Source organism: Aethalodelphis obliquidens, unplaced genomic scaffold (assembly GCF_003676395.1).
Source record: "Aethalodelphis obliquidens isolate GAN/ISIS:26980383/991018 unplaced genomic scaffold, ASM367639v1 scaffold7, whole genome shotgun sequence".
Classification (NCBI taxonomy): Eukaryota; Metazoa; Chordata; class Mammalia; order Artiodactyla; family Delphinidae; genus Aethalodelphis; species Aethalodelphis obliquidens.
The window spans coordinates 69,358,181-69,380,457 of NW_020837951.1; the positions used below are offsets into that span (position 1 = coordinate 69,358,181).

The 22,277-nt window shown below is 37.3% G+C and overlaps 1 protein-coding gene across 5 annotated transcripts in view; it reads left to right on the top strand.

Moving 5' to 3' along the window:
- FOCAD (focadhesin) overlaps positions 1 to 22,277 on the top strand; it is a 311,434-nt gene that overhangs the window by 256,694 nt on the left and 32,463 nt on the right. For all 5 annotated transcript variants that reach the window (XM_027105950.1, XM_027105949.1, XM_027105948.1 and 2 more), the window contains 5 exons: positions 861 to 983; positions 7,179 to 7,256; positions 7,937 to 8,008; positions 9,318 to 9,420; positions 11,294 to 11,374. In XM_027105950.1, coding sequence (XP_026961751.1) covers positions 861 to 983; positions 7,179 to 7,256; positions 7,937 to 8,008; positions 9,318 to 9,420; positions 11,294 to 11,374 — 457 coding nt within the window. The remainder of the gene's footprint in view (positions 1 to 860; positions 984 to 7,178; positions 7,257 to 7,936; positions 8,009 to 9,317; positions 9,421 to 11,293; positions 11,375 to 22,277) is intronic.

A 22,277-nucleotide genomic window follows, 5' to 3' on the forward strand; every position in this document is an offset into this window, starting at 1 on the left:
TTAATGGGTACAGAATTTCAGTTTTGCAAGATGCAAAGAGTTCTAAAGATGGATGGGAGTGATGGTCGCACAGCATTATGAATGTACTTCATACCACTGAACTGTACACTTAAAAATGGTTAAGATGGTAAATTTTATGTTATGTGTATTTTACCATAATTTTAAAAAATTGAAACAAAAATGTTCCCTCTGATCACACAGGCTCTAGAATTTCCCTGTTTGTATTTTGTTTGCTCAGTTCTTTGTTTTTCAGATTTCTCCAGTCTTAATATTGGCCATAGTGGGTTACTGCAGGATTCAGTCCAGGTTTTAAGCCTGTGCTGTTTTGTATTGTTATATTTTATGGTTGTATGCCTGCTCACTTACAGTCAGAATAGATTTTGCATTGTGAATCAACTATACTTCAATAAAAAATTAAATTAAATTAATGTAAAATTAGAAAAAAAAGAATAGATTTTGCAAACACCAAAATATAGAAGTTTGCATATGCTGTGCTCATTATAGAATATTTTCTCCTCTTGTTTGGGGGTTGACTGGGCTTGGGTGATTTACCTTGGTGTTTTCACCCTAACCTCCTTCTTAGAATTTGGATTGTTTGACCCAAGTCAATCAGTAGTGCAGTATTCTTTTCCTAAAATAAACGACTTACTGAAGCCAAATTCCATACAATTAGACTGCAGTTTCTGTTGCAGACTGGTGTAGATTTTAAAAATCTGCAAATCTCTGATTTTCAGATGGAAACAGAATGTGTCTATAGGAAAGGGAGCCCTTAAATGTGCTTGTTTTGCTGTATATGAACGTTCCTGATCTGTGCCATTCTTCTTTTTTTCTTACCTCTTCTTTTAATTTATTTTTAACAGACTTCAGGTTTTGCCCTGGCGTTAGGAAACATAGTTCATGGTTTGTCTGTGTGTGGACATGGAAAAGCTGAAGACTTGGGCAACAAACTGCTCCCTGCCTGGATCAGAATTGTTCTAACAGAGGTAGAAGGACCTCCTGCATGTTATTTTATAGTTTTATAAAGGAAAAAGAGCTACTTTATTGGACCATTTATAGGTGCTGCCAAGATATATAGCTTAACCATAAAAGAATAGGCAATTTCAAATGAAAGAGACACATGTACATTTTTTTCCTTTTTAATTTAATTTTATTATTATTTTTTTATACAGCAGGTTCTTATTAGTTATCTATTTTATACATATTAGTGTATACATGTCCATCACAATCTCCCAATTCATCCCACCTCCACCAATACCACCTGCTTCCCCCCTTGGTGTCCATACATTTGTCCTCTACATGTGTGTCTCTATTTCTGCCCTGCAAACTAGTTCATCTGTACCATTTTTCTATATTCTGCATATATGCATTAATATACAATATTTGTTTTTCTCTTTCTGACTTATTTCACTCTGTTTGACAGTCTCTAGGTCCATCCACGTCACTACAAATAACCCAATTTTGTTCCATTTCATGGTTCAGTAATATTCCATTGTATATCTGTACCACATCTTCTTTATCTATTCGTCTGTCAGTGGGCATTTAGGTTGCTTCCATGACCTGGCTATTGTAAATAGTGCTGCAGTGAACATTGGGGTGCACGTGTCTTTTTTGAATTATGGTTTTCCCTGGGTATATGCCCGGCAGTGGAATTGCTGGGTCATATGGTAATTCTTTTAGTTTTTTAAGGAACCTCCATATTGTTCTCCATAGTGGCCGTATCAATTTACATTCCCACCAACAGTGCAAGAGGGTTCGCTTTTCTCCACACCATTTCCAGCATTTGTTGTTTATAGATTTTCTGATGATGCCCATTCTAACTGGTGTGAGGTGATACCTCATTGTAGTTTTGATTTGCATTTCTCTAATAATGAGAGATGTTGAGAGCTTTTCATGTGCTTCTTGGCAATCTGTATATCTTCTTCGGAGAAATGTCCATTTAGGTCTTCTGCCCATTTTTTGATTGGGTTGTTTGTTTTTTTTAATATTGAGCAGCATGAGCTGTTTATATATTTAGGAGATTAATATTTTGTATGTTGATTCGTTTGCAAATATTTTCTCCCATTCTGAGGGTTGTCTTTTCATCTTATTTATAGATTTCTTTGCTGGACAAAAGCTTTTAAGTTTCATTAGGTCCCATTTGCTTATTTTTGTTATTATTTCCATTACTCTAGGAGGTGGGTCAAAAAAGATCTTGCTGTGATTTATGTCAAAGAGTGTTCTTCCTATGTTTTCCTCTGAGAGGTTTATAGTGTCTGGTCTTACATTTAGGTCCTTAATCCATTTTGAGTTTATTTCTATGTATGGTGTTAGGGAATGTTCTAATTTCATTCTTTTACATGTACCTGTCCAGTTTTGCCAGCACCACTTACTGAAGAGACTGTCTTTTCTCCATTGTATATCCTTGCCTCCTTTGTCATAGATTAGTTGACCATAGGTGTGTGAGTTTATATCTGGTCTTTCTATCCTGTTCCATTGATCTATATTTCTGTTTTTGTGCCAGTGCCATATTGTCTTGATTACTGTGGCTTTGTAGTATAGTCTGAAGACACGGAGTCTGATTCCTCCAGCTCTGTTTTTTTCCCTCAAGATTGCTTTGGCTATTCGGGGTCATTTGTGTCTCCATACAAATTTTAAGATTTTTTGTTCTAGTTCTGTAAAAAATGCCGTTGGTAATTTGATAGGGATTGCACTGAATCTGTAGATTGCTTTGGGTAATATAGTCATTTTCGCAATATTGATTCTTCCAATCCAAGAACATGGTATAGCTCTCCATCTGTTTGTGTCATCTTTGATTTCTTTCATCAGTGTCTTACAGTTTTCTGAGTACAGGTCTTTTACCTCCTTAGGTAGGTTTATTCCTAGGTATTTTATTCCTTTTGTTGCAGTGGTGAATGGGATTGTTTCCTTAATTTCTCTTTCTGATCTTTCATTGTTAGTGTATAGGAATGCAAGAGATTTCTGTGTATTAATTTTGTATCCTGCAACTTCACCAAATTCATTGATTAGCTCTAGTTTTTTGGTGGCATCTTTAGGATTATCTGTGTATAGTATTGTGACATCTGAAAAGAGTGACAGTTTTACTTCTTCTTTTCCAATTTGTATTCCTTTTATTTCTTTTTCTTCTCTGATTGCCGTGGCTAGGACTTGAAAAACATAAAAATATATGGTTTTTATTCTTCCATTTGTTAATATGGTGTATCACATTGATTTGCCTATATTGAAGAATCCTTTCATCCTTGGGATAAATCCCACTTGATCATGATGTATGATCCTTTTCATGTGCTGCTGGATTCTGTTTGCTAATACTTTGTTGAGGATTTTTGCATCTATATTCATCAGTGATATTGGTCTGTAATTTTCTTTTTTTGTAGTATCTTTGCCTGGTTTTGGTAACAGGGTGATGGTGGCCTCGTAGAATGAGTTTAGTAGTGTTCCTTCCTCTGCAATTTTTTGGAAGCGTTTGAGAAGAATGGGTGTTAGCTCTTCTCTAAATGTTTGATAGAATTCACCTGTGAAGTCATCTGGTCCTGGACTTTTGTTTGTTGGAAGATTTTTAATCACAGTTTCAATTTCATTCCTTGTGATTGGTCTGTTCATATTTTCTATTTCTTCCTGGTTCAGTCTTGGAAGGTTATACCTTTCTTAGAATTTGTCCGTTTCTTCCAGGTTGTCCATTTTATTGGCATACAGTTGCTTGTAGTAGTCTCTTATGGTGCTTGATATTTCTGCAGTGTCCATTGTAACTTCTCCTTTTTCATTTCTGATTGTATTGATTTGAGTCCTCTCCCTTTTTTTCTTGATGGGTCTGGCTAAAGGTTTATCAATTTTGTTTATCTTCTCAAATAACCAGCTTTTAGTTTTATTGATCTTTGCTATTGTTTCCTTCGTTTGTTTTTCAGTTATTTCTGATCTAATCTTCATGATTTCTTTCCTCTACTAACTTTGGGTTTTGTTTGTTCCTCTTTCTCTAGTTCCTTTAAGTGTAAGTTTAGACTGTTTGTTTGAGATGTTTCTTGTCTCTTGAGGTAGGATTGTATAGCTATAAACTTCCCTCTTAGAACTGCTTTTGCTGCATCCCATAGGTTTTGGATTGTCATGTTTTCGTTGTTATTTGTCTCTAGGTATTTTTGATTTCCTCTTTGATTTCTTCAATGATCTCTTGGTTATTTTGTAACATATTGTTTAGCCTCCATGTGTTTTATGTTTTTTTCCCTGTAATTTGTTTCTAATCTCAGCGTTTTGGTTGGAAAAGATGCTTGATATGATTTCTATTTTCTTAAATTTACTGAGGCTTGATTTGTGACCCAAGATGTGATCTCCCCTGGAGAATGTTCTGTGTGCACTTGAGAAGAAAGTGTAATCTGGAATGTACAGATTCCATTCCATTCCATGTAGATGGAATGTCCTATAAATATCACTTAAATCTATCTGGTCTATTGTGACATTTAAAGCTTGTGTTTCCTTATTAATTTTCTGTCTGGGTGATCTGTCCATTGGTGTAAGTGAGGTGTTAAAGTCCCCCTCTATTATTCTGTTACTGTCAACTTCTTTTATGGCTGTTAGCATTTGCCTTATCTTTTGAGGTGGTCCTATGTTGGGTGCATATATATTTATAATTGTTATATCTTTTTCTTGGATCGATCCCTTGATCAGTATGTAGTGTCCTTCCTTGTCTCTTGCAACAGTCTTTATTTTAAAGTCTATTTTATCTGATATAAGTATTGCCACTCCAGCTCTCTTTTGATTTCTATTTGCATGGAATATCTTTTTCCATCCCCTCACTTTCAGTCTGTATGTGTCCCTAGGTCTGAAGTGGGTCTCTTGTAGACAGTATATATACGGGTTGTACTTTTGTGTCCATTCAGCAAGGCTGTGTCTTTTGGTTGGAGCATTTAATCCATTCACATTTAAGGTAATTGTCGATATGTATGTTCCTATTACCATTTTCTTAATTGTTTAGGGTCTGTCTTTGCAGGTCCTTTTTTCTCTTGTGTTTCCCAAGAAACACTGCTTAGAGAAATTCGTTTAGCATTTGTTGTAGAGCTGGTTTGGTGGTGCTGAGTTCTCTTAGCTTTTGTTTTTCTGTAAAGCTTTTGATTTCTCTGTCGAATCTGAATGAGATCCTTGCTGGGTATAGTAATCTTGGTTGTAGTTTCTTCCCTTCCATCACTTTAAATATATCATGCCACTCCCTTCTGGCTTGTAGAGTTTCTGCTGAGAAATCAGCTGTTTACCTCATGGGGGTTCCCTTGTACGTTATTTGTCGTTTTTCCCTTGTCACTTTTAATAATTTTTCTTTTTCTTTAATTTTTGTCCATTTGATTGCTATGTGTCTTGGCATGTTTCTCCTTGGGTTTATCCTGCCTGGGATTCTCTGTGCTTTCTGGACTTGGGTGTCTATTTCCTTTCCCATGTTAGGGAAGTTTTTGACTATAATCTCTTCAGATATTTTCTCGGGTTCTTTCTCTCTCTCTTCTCCTTCTGGGACCCCTGTAATGCGAATGTTGGTGCATTTAATGTTGGCCCAGACGTCTCTTAGGTTTTCTTCATTTTTTCATTCTTTCTTCTTTCTTCTGTTCTGCAGCAGTGAATTCCAGCAATCTATCTTCCAGGTCACTTATCCGTTCTTCTGCCTCAGTTATTCTGCTATTGATTCCTTCTAGTGTAGTTTTAATTTCAGTTATTGTATTGTTCATCTCTGTTTGCTTGTTCTTTAATTCTTCTAGGTGTTTGTTCTTTAATTCTTCTAGGTCTTTGTTAAACATTTCTTGCATGTTCTCGATTTTTGCCTCCATTCTTTTTCCGAGGTCCTGGATCATCTTCACTATCATTATTCTGAATTCTTTTTCTGGAAGGTTACCGTTCTCCCCTTCATTTAGTTGTTTTTCTGGGGTTTTACCTTGTTCCTTCATCTGGGACATAGCCCTCTGCCTTTTTATTTTGTCTATCATTCTGTGAATGTGGTTTTCGTTCCACAGGTTGCAGGATTGTAGTTCTTCTTGCTTCTACTGTCTGCCTTCTGGTGGATGAGGCTTTCTAAGAGGCTTGTGCAAGCTTCCTGATGGGAGGGACTGGTGGTGGGTAGAGCTGGGTGTTGCTCTGGTGGCAGAGCTCTGTAAAACTTTAATCCGATTGTCTGCTGTTGGGTGGGGCTGAGTTCCCTCCCTGTTGGTTGTTTGGCCTGAGGTTACCCAGCGCTGGAGGCTGCAGGCTCTTTGGTGGGGCTAATGGTGGACTCTGAAAGGGCTCACGCCAAGGAGTACTTCCCAGAACTTCTGCTGCCAGTGTCCTTGTCCCCATGGTGAGCCACAGCCACCCCCCGCCTCTGCAGGAGACTCTCCAACACTAGCTGTTAGGTCTGGTTCAGTCTCCTATGGGGTCACTGTTCCTTCCCCTGGGTCCTGATGCGCACACTACTTTGTGTGTGCCCTCCAAGAGTGGAGTCTCTGTTTCCCCCAGTCCTGTCGAAGTCCTGCAATGAAATCCCACTAGCCTTCAAAGTCTGATTCTCTGGGAATTCCTCCTCCCGTTGCCAGACCAGGTTGGGAAGCCTGACGTGGGGCTCAGAAACTTCACTCCAGTGGGTGGACTGCTGTGTTATAATTGTTCTCCAGTTTGTGAGTCACCTACCCAGCAGTTACAGGATCTGATTTTATTGTGATTGCACCCCTCCTACCATCTCATTGCAGCTTCTCCTTTGTCTTTGGATGTGGGGTATCTTTTTTTGGTGAGTTCCAATATCTTCCTGTCAATGATTGTTCAGCAGTTAATTATTATTTTGGTGTTCTCACAAGAGGGAGTGAGTGCACTTCCTTCTACTCCGCCATCTTAAACCAATCTCCCCCAAGACACATGTATTTTTAATGCCTTATAAATGATACATCCTGTTAACCATTATAGTTTTGTTTTTTAACTGGCTATTTTGTCAGTGTGTTAATTTTAAAACAACACTGTGGTTTTGAAAAATAAAAAAATGACAAGAAACCACCTAGAATCTAACAACTTTAACCTGTTACTTTATTCAAGTCTGCTGCCGTTCTCAGTTCAGTGACACAGGTTGTGTTGACCCTACAAATTTAGTACCATTTTGGCCAGTTGTTTTTCTTTGATATAATTTTTATCCACTTCCAACCCAAGGACTGTTTCCCTCTTGACATATTCTGATGCTTTGTTTTCAGGGCACCTCCACAATGCTGTGTTTGGCAGCTCTTCATGGCATGGTGGCCTTGGTAGGCTCTGAAGGGGATGTAATGCAGGTAAAAAAAAAAGGGGGGGGGGGGGGGGGGGGGAAGAAACCTAAATGTGTACATAGTCACAGCAAGAAAAGAATACCCAATATCTCAGTATGCTAAGGAAAGAACAATATATGATCATGGTATTGTTTACACTGGGCTTTCTAATGCCTTTATATATGGAAAATTGCTCTTGGTCAGGAATTCTTTCTATAGAGATATGTTCCTTATTTTATTTGGTTTGTAGGAATTAAACCTAGTCAACTTATCTACTTTCTGCAAAATTCTCTGAATGAGAAAAGTGATTGGATCCTAAGAAATTTAAAAAGCCATTCATAAGAAACTCCATTTTGCATCTGTGATATTTAAGTTTATATCTATGTAATTATGCTTTCACTTTAAAATGTTTTGTGTAGTGGACATATGTATATGTAAATTTACAAGTAATTCTAAGGTGTTCCTTTGTTCATACAGTAAAGGTTTATTATGTGACTGCTACAGGCCACACTGAACTGGTGCTAGGAAATCAGTGATTTCATAAAGCATGGGCACTGCCTTCAAGGAACTCACAGCTTTTGTTTTTGAAATATAAGGATATAATGATAAATTATTTCACAGCTTAGATGATGGTAACTCATACACTGGGAATATCATTATTTACTTCTGGGGGGATGCGGGATGGGTATTTCTCCTTTTTCTTTCAGCTGAAGTCAGAAGCCATCCAGTCCTCTCATTTTCAAGGCAGACTTAATGAAGTCATTAGAACTTTAACTCAGGTGAGAAGGGGAATTTCAGACCATTGAGTGGGAAAACAGATATTCCCCTTTGTGGTCTTTTTTCTTTTTCATGATATAAACTGTTTTACTTAGACAATGGGAAAATCTCTGGTTATTCATGGTGAGTTCAAGGGTCATTGGAGCATGGCTTACGGCCCTGCATAATTTGCTGATCAACACACACCACCTCTGGAAAAAAAGAAAGCTGGCATTTTTGAGTTAAGTTGGCACTGGTTTCTCTTAAAAATTGAAACCTGACCTTGCAAAGAATGTCAGGCCCTCCAGACAAGGAAAAGTGGAAGACAGTCAAAGGGCAGGGCATATATCTAAGCAGAATGGTCAAGAGGCACTAGTTCAGATGTCACTGGTAAAAGTATTTGGGTAAATTATGGTCAGCATTCTCCTTGTCTAAAGAATAAACATGTCCATCTGCTGAGAAATGATTTTATATTTTCAGATTTTTATTTTTAAAAAATCACGATGTTCATTGAATAAACTTAAAATTACAGGATGAAAGAAGCTGAAAAAATATCAATGATGTTCCTCCCAACCTGAAGCAGCTACTACTAATATTTGGTCATATTTCTTTTTAAGCATTCTTATTTTCTCTGCATAGTTGTATTCTTATCATATGTAGAACTTTGTATCCTAGGCTTTTCACTTAGCATACTTGTTTTCATTCTTGCAAAATATAGCTGGTTATAATACTCACCACATAAAGAAGTTTTAGGAATTCATGGTTTTAAAAGCAAACAAATTTCTGAACAGAAGAAACTCTCTTTTGCATGTATGAATATGAATATTCTCCCAAAAAAATTCTACTGAAACATAAGTTGCTGTAACTTGGGGGAAAATCTATAAATGAAAACTATTATTTTAAAAATCTTATTATGAATGATAAAACAGTAATAGAGCATTATTCAAAGAAGAGAACAAAATAGTATCTCCTTCTACTTTTAAAGGTGCTTTAGTTTTAAGCAACTATCGCCTCTTTTTACTTTTTGGATTTTCCTTTCTCATTTTTTGAAAATTCCTTTAGACCAGTCTGACTCAGTGAAAACTGAGACAACCACTGGTACGTTCCATCATGACTGATAGATTCATTCATTCATTCATTCATTCAGCAACACTTGTTGATCACCTCTATGTCCCACGTTTAGTATACTAGACAGTTGATAGTACATCTTGTATATCTCATTACCAGCCAAGCCACCACCTCATAAAAGATTAGTGACCTCCTGTGAGTGGCCTTGTATTGAATAGAATTTGGATCTTGCCCCATCATTGAACTGTTACATTTCATTTATAGGTCATCAGTGTGTCTGGGGTGATTGGTCTTCAGTCAAATGCAATCTGGCTTCTAGGACATCTTCATCTGTCTACTCTGTCCTCAAATCAAAGTAGAACCTCGGGTAAGACTGGAGTCATAGAACACTGGAGCTGGAAGGAGGGATTGCTGACGTGGGGCAATGTGCTTTGTTAAGAGAGTTAATTTTCACAGCTACCCAAGCACAGTAATATCGGTGGTGGATATTACTGTCCCTCTTTTACATCAGAGGAAAATGGACTGTGGAGAGGTCTCCTGACTTGCCCAGGGTCACATAGCAGTAAATGGTAAACATGCGATTTGAACTAAGATCTGTCGTCCGCCAAAGCCCATGCTCTTTTCACTCTTTCTCTCTGCCTTCCTTGGAGATCGGTTTAGACATTGAGTCTAACCCCATATTTTACAAATGGAGAACCCGAGGCTCAGAGAGATTACATGACTTAGGTACAAGCTTAATGAGAAATTCAGAAACTAGGAATCAGACCCTTGAAGCTTGGAACAGAGTTCTTTTTATTTTACTAGATGTAATCATAGTTTGTATAATATTCATATTTCATTAAAAAAAACTCTTCATATATGGCTGGAATTCTTCTGGCTCCTGGTTTTGAGAAAATAATTGGGTAAGTACTTTTAAAGATGTATATCTCCTTGGCCTTGGAATTAAAATCCTAGGTCTTAATGTAACAAGGCTTTTTCTATTTCCAGCTTTTTAATAAAAGCAATAAAAATATTTGCAGTTCCCACATGCCTAACTTATGTGTGTACTTGGAGATCTTCTGGGGAAGGCATCACTGTAATGCACTGGGACCTATGGCTACTCCTTGCTCTTTATAGAATTTTGACCACTGGCTCTCTTGGACTCATGCCAGGGAGGTTTAGGTACCAAAGATTCCTCATTAAAACCTAGTTTTACATATCCCCTGACAGGTAGTCTACAGACAGCATTACCATGGGCTACTATAATTACTGTCTCCCTCATTTTCAATCACTCCTCAGCTATAGAAATAGGACATGGTTTCACAGCATTCCCAACATAATGAACTTTAGACAACTAGAAGCTGTCATACTAAAACTGGGAAAGGAAAAAAAAAGTAGTCATATTAGAAACCCTTGGTATTGCTAGTTTTGAAGTGCAGTGCTCTCACAAGGTCCTGGTAAAATAGCATGTGTATGTCAGGCTTTTGCTTTTTCACATAGGCTTTTAATTGTTATACTGTGGAGTACACGGTCTGGCCCACATATACTGAAGGCAGGTCGTAGTGAATCATCTTACACCCAGGTTCTTTGGAGCAACATGATTGTGTGTCTGGAAAAGTTGAGCCATCTATCCCAGTAAAAAACATTTCATGAAACAATTATGTGGAACTGGGAGGAAAAGAATCTGGGAAACTCCCAGGACTCAACAAGCATAAATGTCACTCCTTCATTGTTCCAGGTCAGCAGGCACATCTGGTTATTTGCACGTGTTGGTCACATAGAGGTCCCTGCCTTATGAAGTAAGAGACTAGCTGATATTAATGGTGATTGATGTATTTGCGTAGTTCATATATCTGATTCAGGGTGCCCTGAAATAGCCCAGAGAATGGTGGTCTCATCCTAGAAGCCCAGTAGACTCCTTGCTGACACAGAGGAAGTCACTGGATTGCAGCTCACTGATGTGCCAAAGTGGAAAAGGGTTTTTTTAAACCACTTCAGTACAATTTTTGTCCTCTGTGGTTTTTCAGCCTCCTCTAGATTTACCACCGTTTTAGATTTGCTTGCATAGCCTCAGTGATGACTTCAAGGCCAGTCACTTAACCTAATAGAATTAGTTGCAACCACAGAGTATTGTTCTGAGATTAATGGCATAAACACTTCTGCTTTGTCTCTAGGTTGATATGGCAGCATGAGATCATTATCTTTCCTTCATTAGTCCCACCAGGTTCATTGGTTAATTTGATCATTTTCTGTCTCCACAGTTCCTACGGACTATAGCTATTTGCCTGAAAGCAGTTTTATTAGAGCATCCATTGGCTTCTTCATTACAGGAGGAAAAAAAGGCAAGTGAGCACATTTCTTGAACTCTATCATACTGTCTACATGTCAAGTTTGTGTGCCCTCAGCTTGCTTCTGTAGAATTAAACAATACAAATCTGAAGGGGTGAATAATTTCTCCTGCCAGATCATCTTTGCAGTAGAGATGACTAGGAGACCAACTACACTAAGTGGTACATAAACATACACACTGTGTGTACTGTTGGAACTACCATACGTGATCTTGGGGGACATGTGAATATCTTAATCTTCCTTTTGGCCATTTCGAAAGTATAAGCGCACATTACTTTTCTTGTCAATTTCAAGTGAGTGTGACCTAAAAAGAGAAAACACACATGGGTGCTGTTTGTATTCCAGGACCAGACTTGGAGGTAAGTCTTCTCCCTGAACCTTGTGTGATCACTTTGTGTTGTTGGAATCACTGCCTCTAGTTCTTAATTTTAGTTTCTGTTGTTTTTCTCTGCACCAGTTGTCCCTTTGTGATTCTTTTTTGCTGCCACACACAACCTAAAGACAGAGATTGAGTGCCTTTTGTTTATAACTGGAGTCAAAATAATGCCACATAAACTATCAAATAAATGCTCTTTAATGATACACACCTACCATTTCATGCTATGAGGAAAAAATGGATCTGAAATGAGCATGTCATGGCTCAGGAACCAGTTTTATGTAATATTCTTTCACTGATGTGTGCTAGTTTCATTCTTCGTTGGGTTGGCTGTGTCAGTCTGGGCAAAATCAGTGCCTGTATTACAACAAGACCATCCCAGTTTTAGGGGAAAAAAAGTTTTTAAACCAATTAAAATGAAGACATCTGGAGACATCTGAAGTCATTGATTAATGAAGGTCATGGAAGGATAAAATCTCACCATTGGAAGGGACATTAAAAGTCATGTCCGTTGTCTAAGTTTCCACTGGGTACAGAAATCCCTGGAGCTTCCAGATTGTAAACTACTTTCATAGGTTGGACATGAATTCCCTTAGTTTCTGCAGTTCTAGAAATTGTGCATATTATCCTCAGGTCGCGACTTAGCATAATTTGCTTTTACATATCCTCAGTAAAAATTGGTATAAGGTTATGTCATGGTTTTACAAGATATGTTTATATATGAACATGTCATATATATAATGTGGAGTTAATTGTTTATATTGCCATAAATTAAGTGTTTTTAAAGTACAGAGATGTCTCCATTAGGAGGAAATTGAATTCTTACTAAAGGAACATCTAAAATTTCCATGGCTAGAATAATTCTAGGAACATATATTTTTGCTCTATTTTTTGTTAGTTTGCTCACTGATATCTTATAAAATTTTTAAATGATGATAGCGTGAGATATTTCCATGAAATATAAAACTCTTAAGACCAAATGAAAGACATACTCTTTTTCTTTTCTAGTGACTAAAATGTCATTTGGCTCCCTAGATTCATATTTCTTAACAGAAGTGAATTTTCTCTGAATCTTGTGGAAAATTTTGTTAAATGTAATATTTTTATGATTATGCAGTCATGGTACAACAGGAAGTATTCTGTTCTAAAACTGAAAAATCAGGTGAAATTGACATCAGAAACATTATGTAAAATCTTACTATTAAAGCTATTTTAAGACAAATAAATGAAATATTTAAAAAATGCCATATTACCAGTCACATTTTTGGCATTCTCAGGTTGTGGGAGAGGGCTGCCTTCTTGTCAGGTTTACTGACTAGATTCAGAGGAAAATCCATTCAGCCTTGCCCATTACTAATGATGACCCCAGAGGAGTGGAGGCCGTGGGAGGCTGACCTCCGCCTCGGAAGCCCATTTACAAAAACAAAACCAGACCCTGCTCTATGGGTCTAAATGGGATGGCCAAATGTGGAGGTGTGCATGCAAACAAGTGTTTTCTTCTTCAATATGCCCAGCTCATTTGAATTTTAATAACTCCCTTCTGAAGCAGCTTTTGAGTTTAAATGTCTGGGTGTCACTCATCAGAGCCCAGTGGCGCTGCTGATAGGAAGGATGACAACTTTGGTGAGCTCTTTAGAGGAAGAAATGGCTTGAGAGGATAAAAATCATGCTTGGCATAGGCAGAAGAGAGAAAACTTTAGGGATAGCATGGCTTCGTTGCCTCTCTATGCCATTTAGTAACTCACAAGAGGAAGAAAAATGTGATGAGTTATCCCTGATTCACACATATGCCAGGTTGAGATTGGATGTCATGATCTCAGTTTTAGCCAATCAGATTTGAGATAGTGAATATATTAATCTGCTTCAAATGTTTAGGGCTTTTCTCATTCTAGATACTCACTTTAGTACGCATACAACAGAACATACCATATGTTCATAGCATCTATTCCTTCATACAGGCCTACATTTTAAAACCATGCCAAACAGATAAAATTCCTTCCAATTTTAAGACTGCAGTTAATAGTTTTGAATATAACTGTTTTTTTGCTATACCCTATAACATTTTCTCTTCTTCCCTAATAGCCCCACCTTCTAGCAGATATAATATTCCTTAACCCTTGTCATCATCATAATCTATTCTATGGACATTTCTTGGCTGTGCTATGCTTAAAATTTGCTTATAATCTAATTCCGCCTATCATGGAATTATTTTTTATCTTAAGGGCCTCTAAATTTTGACTCTTATTTTTGCTTCTTTTCTGTACATTTATTCTTTTTCCTGATTTCTGATCTTTGTTTTTTCTCAACCTCATGGCATATTCAGATTTCATCAAGATTTTACCTACTTTTTAAACAAAACACTTAAAATGTATTAAAAGTACTTAATAAAAATAATCATTTTTTTTGGTGATAACATTTAGGTATTTCTACCTAATCATTTAGGATTATTTTTCTTATCATTCTCTTGCTGGGGAATGTGACTTTCTAAGCTTTAATTTTTCTATTAGGCTTTAAAGTTTACAATAAGAAGTATTAATTCACAGAAAGTATATTTAAATCCTTGTAAGAAAGTCAGTATGAATGGCATTTCCTTCTCGATATGGATTCATTGGTCAGCGATTTGAGTGTATAAGTGTTGGGCTTGTACATATACTATCGATAGGTAGATTCTCAGTTGATCATTTTTGGATTACTAGCATGAGATATAATTGTTGATGAGTCTAGCCAAGAGAGCAGAATATAGAATAAATGATATGAGAAAGCTATTTCTATTTTTCTGATGAAATTATGGAGTTGGTTACCAAAAGTATGTTATTTTTAAGTATTTTAGTTTGGTAATAGTTTACCTATACAATTCTTTTTAAAAAGTTATTAGAAATGAATACATGTGTATAACACTAAGTTCAAAAATGGTATGAAGAAAAAGAAAGAATCCTCTTAATCTCACCACCTAGAGATAGCCTCAGTAGATATTCCAGTGTATGTCCTCTAGATGTGTGTGTGTTATATTATATTGAATCATAAAATGTATATTATTGTCTTTTTAAAAAAATTAACAAGTTTCCATGTAAATGGACATAATCACCACTCACCCCCTGAAAAGAAGGGTTGAGGAAGCATGAAAAGAATCCTTGCATCACTTTCTAGACAGGTTTTAATATGATATGTTTGGGGAGTATTTAATTTCTATTTTTTTGTTGTAAACATCATAAAAATATTTGAAAGGAAAAAAGTCACCAATTATCCCATGACTTTCTAACAGCTATTATCATTTAAAATTTTTACTTTTTAATTTGTTCCTGTTATGCACACACAATGTTTACATATTTACCAGTATACATAAACTTTGTCTTTTTTAACTTAATATTATATTGTAAACATTTCCCTATTTTCCATATATCTCCATAATTATCATTAAAAATGATTACCATTATCATTAATAATGATAATGACTGACTGTAGAATGTTCTGTCAAGTCGATGAATCATAACTAACCCATTTCCCTATAGATCGTTTAAAATGTTTCCATTATAGAGAACATCCTGCATATAGCTTTCCTTAGGATAAACTGTCAGCAATTTATTAGTGGCCAAGAGTCTGAGGATTTGATGACTACAGAGATGGCATGGCCTCATTGCTCTTCAAAAGGACTGTAGCAGATTTCAGTACCTCGGCGCTGTCTGAGTATCATAGTACAGCAGCATATCATAGAGGTTAAAAGCGTGGGAGCCAGACTGCCTGGGTTCATACCCCACTTATCCTGCCTGCTGGCTATGTCACTTCAGGCAAGCTACTTAAGTCTGTAATCCTCAATTGCTTCTGTAAAGTGGAGAAAATAATTGAATCTTCTTTCTAGAGTTTTTTGTAAGGATTATGAGTTTATGAGCCGTCCTCAGGCTGACGAGCTCGTTGTGAAGACAGAATATAAAACATGGACCTTCAATCACAGTGAATGCAGCTCTGGGTGCCGGGATAGTCAAAGGTGTTGGCAAGGAGAGGAAAGGAAGGCACACTGGCACAACTTCCGATCAGGCAAGAACAGCAATGGAAGTGAAGGCACTTGAGGAAGCTCAGGTTGGGAGTTCTCTGTGTCTTTCTGCCTGTGTCCTTTTTTGCATCCCTGCATCCCTGGTGGTGACTCTCTGGTATCTGCCACAGGCAGGGGAAACCTTCATTTCAGGAGGCAAGAAGTCAGAAGTCAAGGCGTTGGTAGGGTGGGTTCTTTCTGGGGGCTCTGAACGAGAATCTTTTCCACGCTTTTCTCACAGCTTCACTTTATGTAACAGTGCTTAGGAAACAAATAAAGAATAAACCCTTTCTAGTTATCATATTACAAAGCAAACCATCAGATAGATAAAACAAATGACTACAATAAAAGCCAAGCAGGTATAAAATGATACTTTAAGACTACTTTAATTTGCATTCATTGTCAGAAAGAATGAACATTTTTGTATGTATTTACTATTTGAGATGTCGTTTTTTTTTATTAAATGTTAGATGTGCTTTAAAATTTATTTTACTTTTTATTTTAAAATAATTTAAAACTTACCAAAAAGTGAAAACAGCCAGATCACTTCTATATTCCTTCCACCCAGAGACCCTATTCAAGTTTCCCTGACAGCCCAAATGATGGCTTTAGCAGAACAAGAATTTAATCCAGAATGTCACACTTGTCATCTCTTTGGTCCCCTTCAGTCTGGAACATTGCCTCGGTTGTTCTGTCTTTCATGACTTTAACATGTTTTAGGATTAGAAGCCAGTTGTTTTACAGAGCACTTTTCTGTTTGGGTTTGCCTGGTGTTCCTCACATGAGAGGTCAGTCACCTTTGGCAAGAATGTTACAGCCATGGAGGCCTGCTCTGCTCACTGCATCCCTTCGGGTGGTACACGATGTCTGTCTTCCTCCACCAAAGTGATGCTAACTTTGATTACTTGGATAAGGTGATCTCTTCCAGGTATCTCCTCATTAAAGTTCCTCCTTTCCTTTTATCATCAAGAAATATTTTATGTGGAGATATTTTGAGACTTTATGAATATCCTATTTTCATCCTACTTTCACCCATTAGTTTGGGTATCCATTAATGTTTTCTTGACTGAGTTATTACTCTGATGATTGCCAATAGGTGATTCTTAAAATTCCATTATCCCATTTACACTTTTTGGTAGGCTTTCTTCTGAAAGGAAAAGCTGCCTCCTTCCCTCCCTCCCTCTTCCATCCTTCCTTCTTTCCTTGCTTCCTTTCTTTTTCTTTCTTCCTTTCTTTCTTTCTTTCAATATGGACTGCTGAACTCCTGTTATTCAATTATTTATTATTCAGTTATTCATGATTTTGATCCTCAAATTGTTCCAGACTAGATCAGAAAGAGCCTCTTTAAGTTGACTCTTGTGTCCTTTTGAGATAACCTTATCATTCTTTGAGTACCTCCTTTTCTTTGTGGCACACAAAGATGTTCTAGGTTCATCTTGTATTATCCTCAGCCTTGTAATAGCCAGGTAACTCAAATTTCTTCTCATGGAGAAAGATATTTAGAAGCCAAGATCTTGGGTACAAATTACTGCATTGCTACTGCGATAATCACTGCTCCTAGGCCCTTTCAGTGGACAGTTAGGAAATTCTCTCTTTCTCTCCTTCTTTCCCTCCCTCCCTCCCTCTCTCTCTTTCTCTCTCACATATTGTCTATATTTATTCTTATATCTAGCTATATATATTGAAAAACTTGAGTTCACACCAATATCTCCAATTCAACATCACAGGCTTCCTTCTGCATTTCCTCCTTCTCATTTGTAACTTTCTTCTCTGACTTTAAGAAACCTGACTCCCATTATTCTCAGTGTATTTGCCACAGTCCTGCTAAAGCTGCCTTCCTCTCTCCCAGGTCCTGATTTCCACTGAGCAGCCACCCTGCTTGGCAGCCTTCCTGGTGCTAAGGGGCTCAGGGATGTTTTTGTTTCTGATAACACTGGATGATATTGAAGTACTTGGTCCTAAGAAAGAACATCCTACCAACTCTTAGTATCTGACTGACATATTGGAATCATCAACTGTTTTCAACAGCTGTCTTGATTATAGAGTGGTTTCTGGCAAGGGGCTAAGCATCTGTTAATCTCTCAAAATATGTCATGCTGTCATTATGTCTACCTGTGTTTTCTAAGGACTTTGTCTAGAAAAATTCGACTCATCCTTTCCATCTTGTTTTAAACATCCTTTCCTCAGTGGAGGATAAGACAGGATTCCCTGATGTTCCCAGATTAGTATAGATTTCTTATGTGATACTTTATGTTTTTCATAGTACTTTACATATGTGAAATTATTTGCTTAATTATTTGTGATTCTTTGTTTAAAGTCTGTCTTTCCCAGTAGACTGTAATTTCCTCAAGGGTGGGTTTTATCCTAAATGCTTAGTACAGAGTACTTGGCATGTAATAGTTTTCAAGTATTTGTTGATCTACCACTTTAAACATATATATATGTGTGTGTGTGTGTGTGTGTGTGTGTGTAATCATATAATATATATATTATACATGTGTATATACATATATTATATATATTGCTGCTAAACAACGCTAATGATGGAGAAGGTAAAGACATATCCACACCATACGAGCGACATGCTGGTGATGGGGAACAGACACACCAGTGGCTGTTAGCCTACTTGTTACCAGACTTTTCCTATAGGAGTTACACATGTGCATTGTGGCATTGAGATCTGATCCTTTTTGTAGCCAGAGTATGTGTGATAATGGGTCCTGTTGTAATGAATTATGTTCGGATATGCCATTTATATCAGGGTTCTTTGAGGCTGTCAACTGGATGAGGGATTTAAAGCAACTTTGTACCGGATTTTAAGACATCTGGATCCTTTTAACAAGTACTGTTAGGTCTTCTCAGTTCCAAATCCATTGTCTATAAAGCATTCCAGTATTTCTTTTTGTCTAAGGCACTTGGGTGAAAGATAGAGCGCTGTAATAAGGGAACTGATCCTTCCCATAGCTTAGATTTGGATTCTTGTGTCCAATGCTAAAGATCTCTGGGGAGGGAACCATGTGACTCTGTTCTCCCATTTTGGGGCTCGCTCTCTCTCCATACCTCCCCGCAAATGCTTAGAACTACCAGGTATTCTCTCCATTCCTAACAGCTGCTATAATTTCTTTCATTCCAGTTGGTTTCAGAATTAGTTCCCTGCAAATATAGTGGAAAATTTTGTGTGATTCTAGCTATGCTAGTCCATACTGATTCTCTGCTTTTTTAAAAAGTGGGAAATGTATTGCATTATAGTACTTACTTGATTTTCACCCCTGTGCTCCATTTTACAAGTTCTCCTTGTTTCTGACACTTGCTTGTATATTAATTAGGTCAGTTCTAAAGAGTATGGAAGCAACATGTAAAGTGTTTAGATAGTAAAGTGCAGTTACTGGTGAAAGTTCTGTTGTCCTGTCAAGAGAGAGTTTGTTGTCTAAGCAATAAAGGATATAGAAAATGGCCATATTTTACATTGGGTCCTGGTATTAGAGGACAGGTTGAATGTCTTTCCTGATTCTCTAGATCCTCTGGAAACTGCAAGTTTTCTGTAGTGAATTCTATAGAAGGACCTGGAATATAGTTTTATATAGTTTTAAAAACACTTGATCTGAGAAAAAAATTTAACAGAAATCTGCTTATGAATTAAAGATTTACAATATGGAATTGGATTTATGTCCTTAATAGGAGTGAAGAGTAATTCTTTTTTTTTTTTTTAGAATAATAAGCTTTTCCTACCTGGTAATGGCATTTCTAGAATATAGAACATTATTTTTATAAATTTATTTATTTTTGGCTGTGTTGGGTCTTCATTGCAGTGTGAGGGCTTCTCATTGCAGTGGCTTCTCTTGTTGCGGAGCCCGAGCTCTAGGCACACAGGCTTCAGTAGTTGTGGCTCATGAGCTCTAGAGAGCAGGCTCAGTAGTGTGGTGCACAGGCTTAGTTGCTCCGTTGCATGTGGGATCTTCCCGGACCAGGGTTCGAACCCGTGTCCCCTGCATTGGCAGGCGGATTCTTAACCACAGCACCACCAGGGAAGCCCAGTGAAGAGTAATTCTATGTCCAGATATTTACTATACTATCTGCCAGTTCATTAGGCTATTTCTATGAATCGTGAGCCAAAAGGCCCCCCAAGAGCAGCTTAAATTTTGTTGTCGTTGTTTTGTGAAATCAAAGACTCCAATTTGCGCCAACTTTGTGTGTGGACAGCTGCCACCTGTGGATAATCAGTATAGAGTTATGTGAATACCCAACCAGTTAATTCCTATCATAGCATTTTTATTTTTATCACACCTGATTTTTCCTTGTCTGTTTGTCCTGTCACTAGAGTATAAGCTCCGTGAGCATGGTGACCTCTTCTGCCTGTTCAACACTGTCTCCACTGTCTGGTAGCTAGTAGATACTCAGTTGAATAAATGAATGTGTTTAAGAATATATTTACTTTTTTGGTCAGAAATTCTTCTACTTGGAATAGCAATGGTTAACTCCCTGATAATATTTCCTATAATCCTAGTACTACATCACAAGGTGGAATTGAAATAAAGCTTCAGTTACTGGTAACACAGCATAGAAGAGTGGCGGGTGTGTTGAGCTTTTAACATTTTCAAAAAGCAAAAAAGTGTTGGTTGGAGGGGAGAGAAACAGCACGGGAAGGCACACAACTAGTTTTATTATACTTTCCCAGTTGGCAGAGGCAAAGGTACAGAGGTAGGTTTGTTGGTGGCTACCTAAGAAAATATGCTGATTCTTGAGATAGCTGTAGAAACATCAGAGAAAGGCCTGCATTAGAAGTATGGGTTTACTAGTCATCAACGCATAAGTAGTCTGTGAAATTATGAGTAAATGAGCTTAGGCAGTGATAGCAATTATGTTAGGGTGATTTTTATTACAGAAAACAATGACTTGCTTCAAGTGACTCAGTATTTACTGCAAGGATTCATAGGTTTTCCAGAAATCTAAGGACAGAAACTATTCTCAACCCTCAGAGTATCAGGAGCAGAAAGATACCAGGCATCAAGACTTTATCTTGCTTTCTGTCTGCCTGCCCAGGGCTGCACTGTATCGATCTCTTCCATGGATTCTGCTTTTCTCATCAAAGACTGCTTCATCCCTTTCTCTTCTTCTTGTGCTTGTGTGTGTGAGTGTGTATGTGTCTGTGTGTGTGTGGTAAAATACACATAACATAAAATTTATCATTTTAACCATTTTAAAGTGTACAATTCAGTGGCGTTTAGTACATTCACAATATTAGGCCACCGTCTAGTTCCAGAACATTTTCATCACCCCAAAAGGAAACCTTGTACTCCCTGAGCAATTGCTTCCATTCTCCCATTTCCCCCAGCCCCTAACAGCCCAAATCTGCTTTCTGTCTCTGTGGATTTGCCTATTCTGCATATTTCATTTAAATGGCATCATATGCCAAATGGCCTTTTGTGATGGGCTTCTGTCGCTTAGCATAATGTTGTCAACGTTCATCCATGTGGTGGCAAGTATCAATATTTAGTTCCCTTTTTATGACTGAATAATATTCCAGTGCGTGGATATGCATTTTATTTATCCATTCAGCTGTTCATGGGCATTTGGGTTGTTTCTACCTTTTGGCCATTATGAGTGGTGCTGCTGTGGAGATTTGTGTACAAGTTTTTGTTTGAATACCAGTTTTCAATTCTTTGGGGTATGTATCTAGGGGTGGAATTGCTCGGTCATATAGTAATTCCATATCATTTTTTGAGGAACTGCCAAACTGTTTTTCCACAGTGGCTGCACCATTTTATATTCCTACTAGCAATGTATGAGGGTTCCAATTCCTCCACATCCTTGCCAACATTTGTTCTTTCTCCATTATTATTATTATCATTATTATTATCATCCTATTGAATGTGAAGTGATCACTTAGTTTTGATTTGTGTTTCCCTAATGACTAATGAGGTTAAGCAACTTCAACTACTTGTTGGTATATCTTCTTCGGAGAATTATCTGTTCAAGTCCTTTGATCATTTTAAAAATTAGATTGTCTTTTTGTTGTCGAATGGTAAGAATTATTTGTGTATTCTGGATACTGGACCCTTATCATATATACAATTTGCCAATGTTTTATTGCATTCTCTAGGTTGTCTTATCAATTTGTTGATAATATCCTTGGACACACAAGTTTTTAACACTGACAAAGTCCAATTCATCTTTTTTCCTTTTGTTGCTCATATTTTTGGTCATACCTAAGAATTCATTGCCAAATCAAAGGTCATGAAGACTTACCTCTATGTTTTCTTCTAAGAGTTTTACAGTTTAATTCTTATATTGTCATTGACCCATTTTAAGTTAAGTTTTGTATGTGGTGTTAGGTAGGGATCCAGCTTCATTATTTACACCTGAATACCTAGTTGTCCCAGCACCATTTGTTGAAGAGACCCTTCTTTCTCCTATTGAGTGGTCTTAGGACCCTTGTCAAAAATCAATTGGCCATAAATGTTTGGGTTTATTTCTGGCCTCCCAATTCTATTCC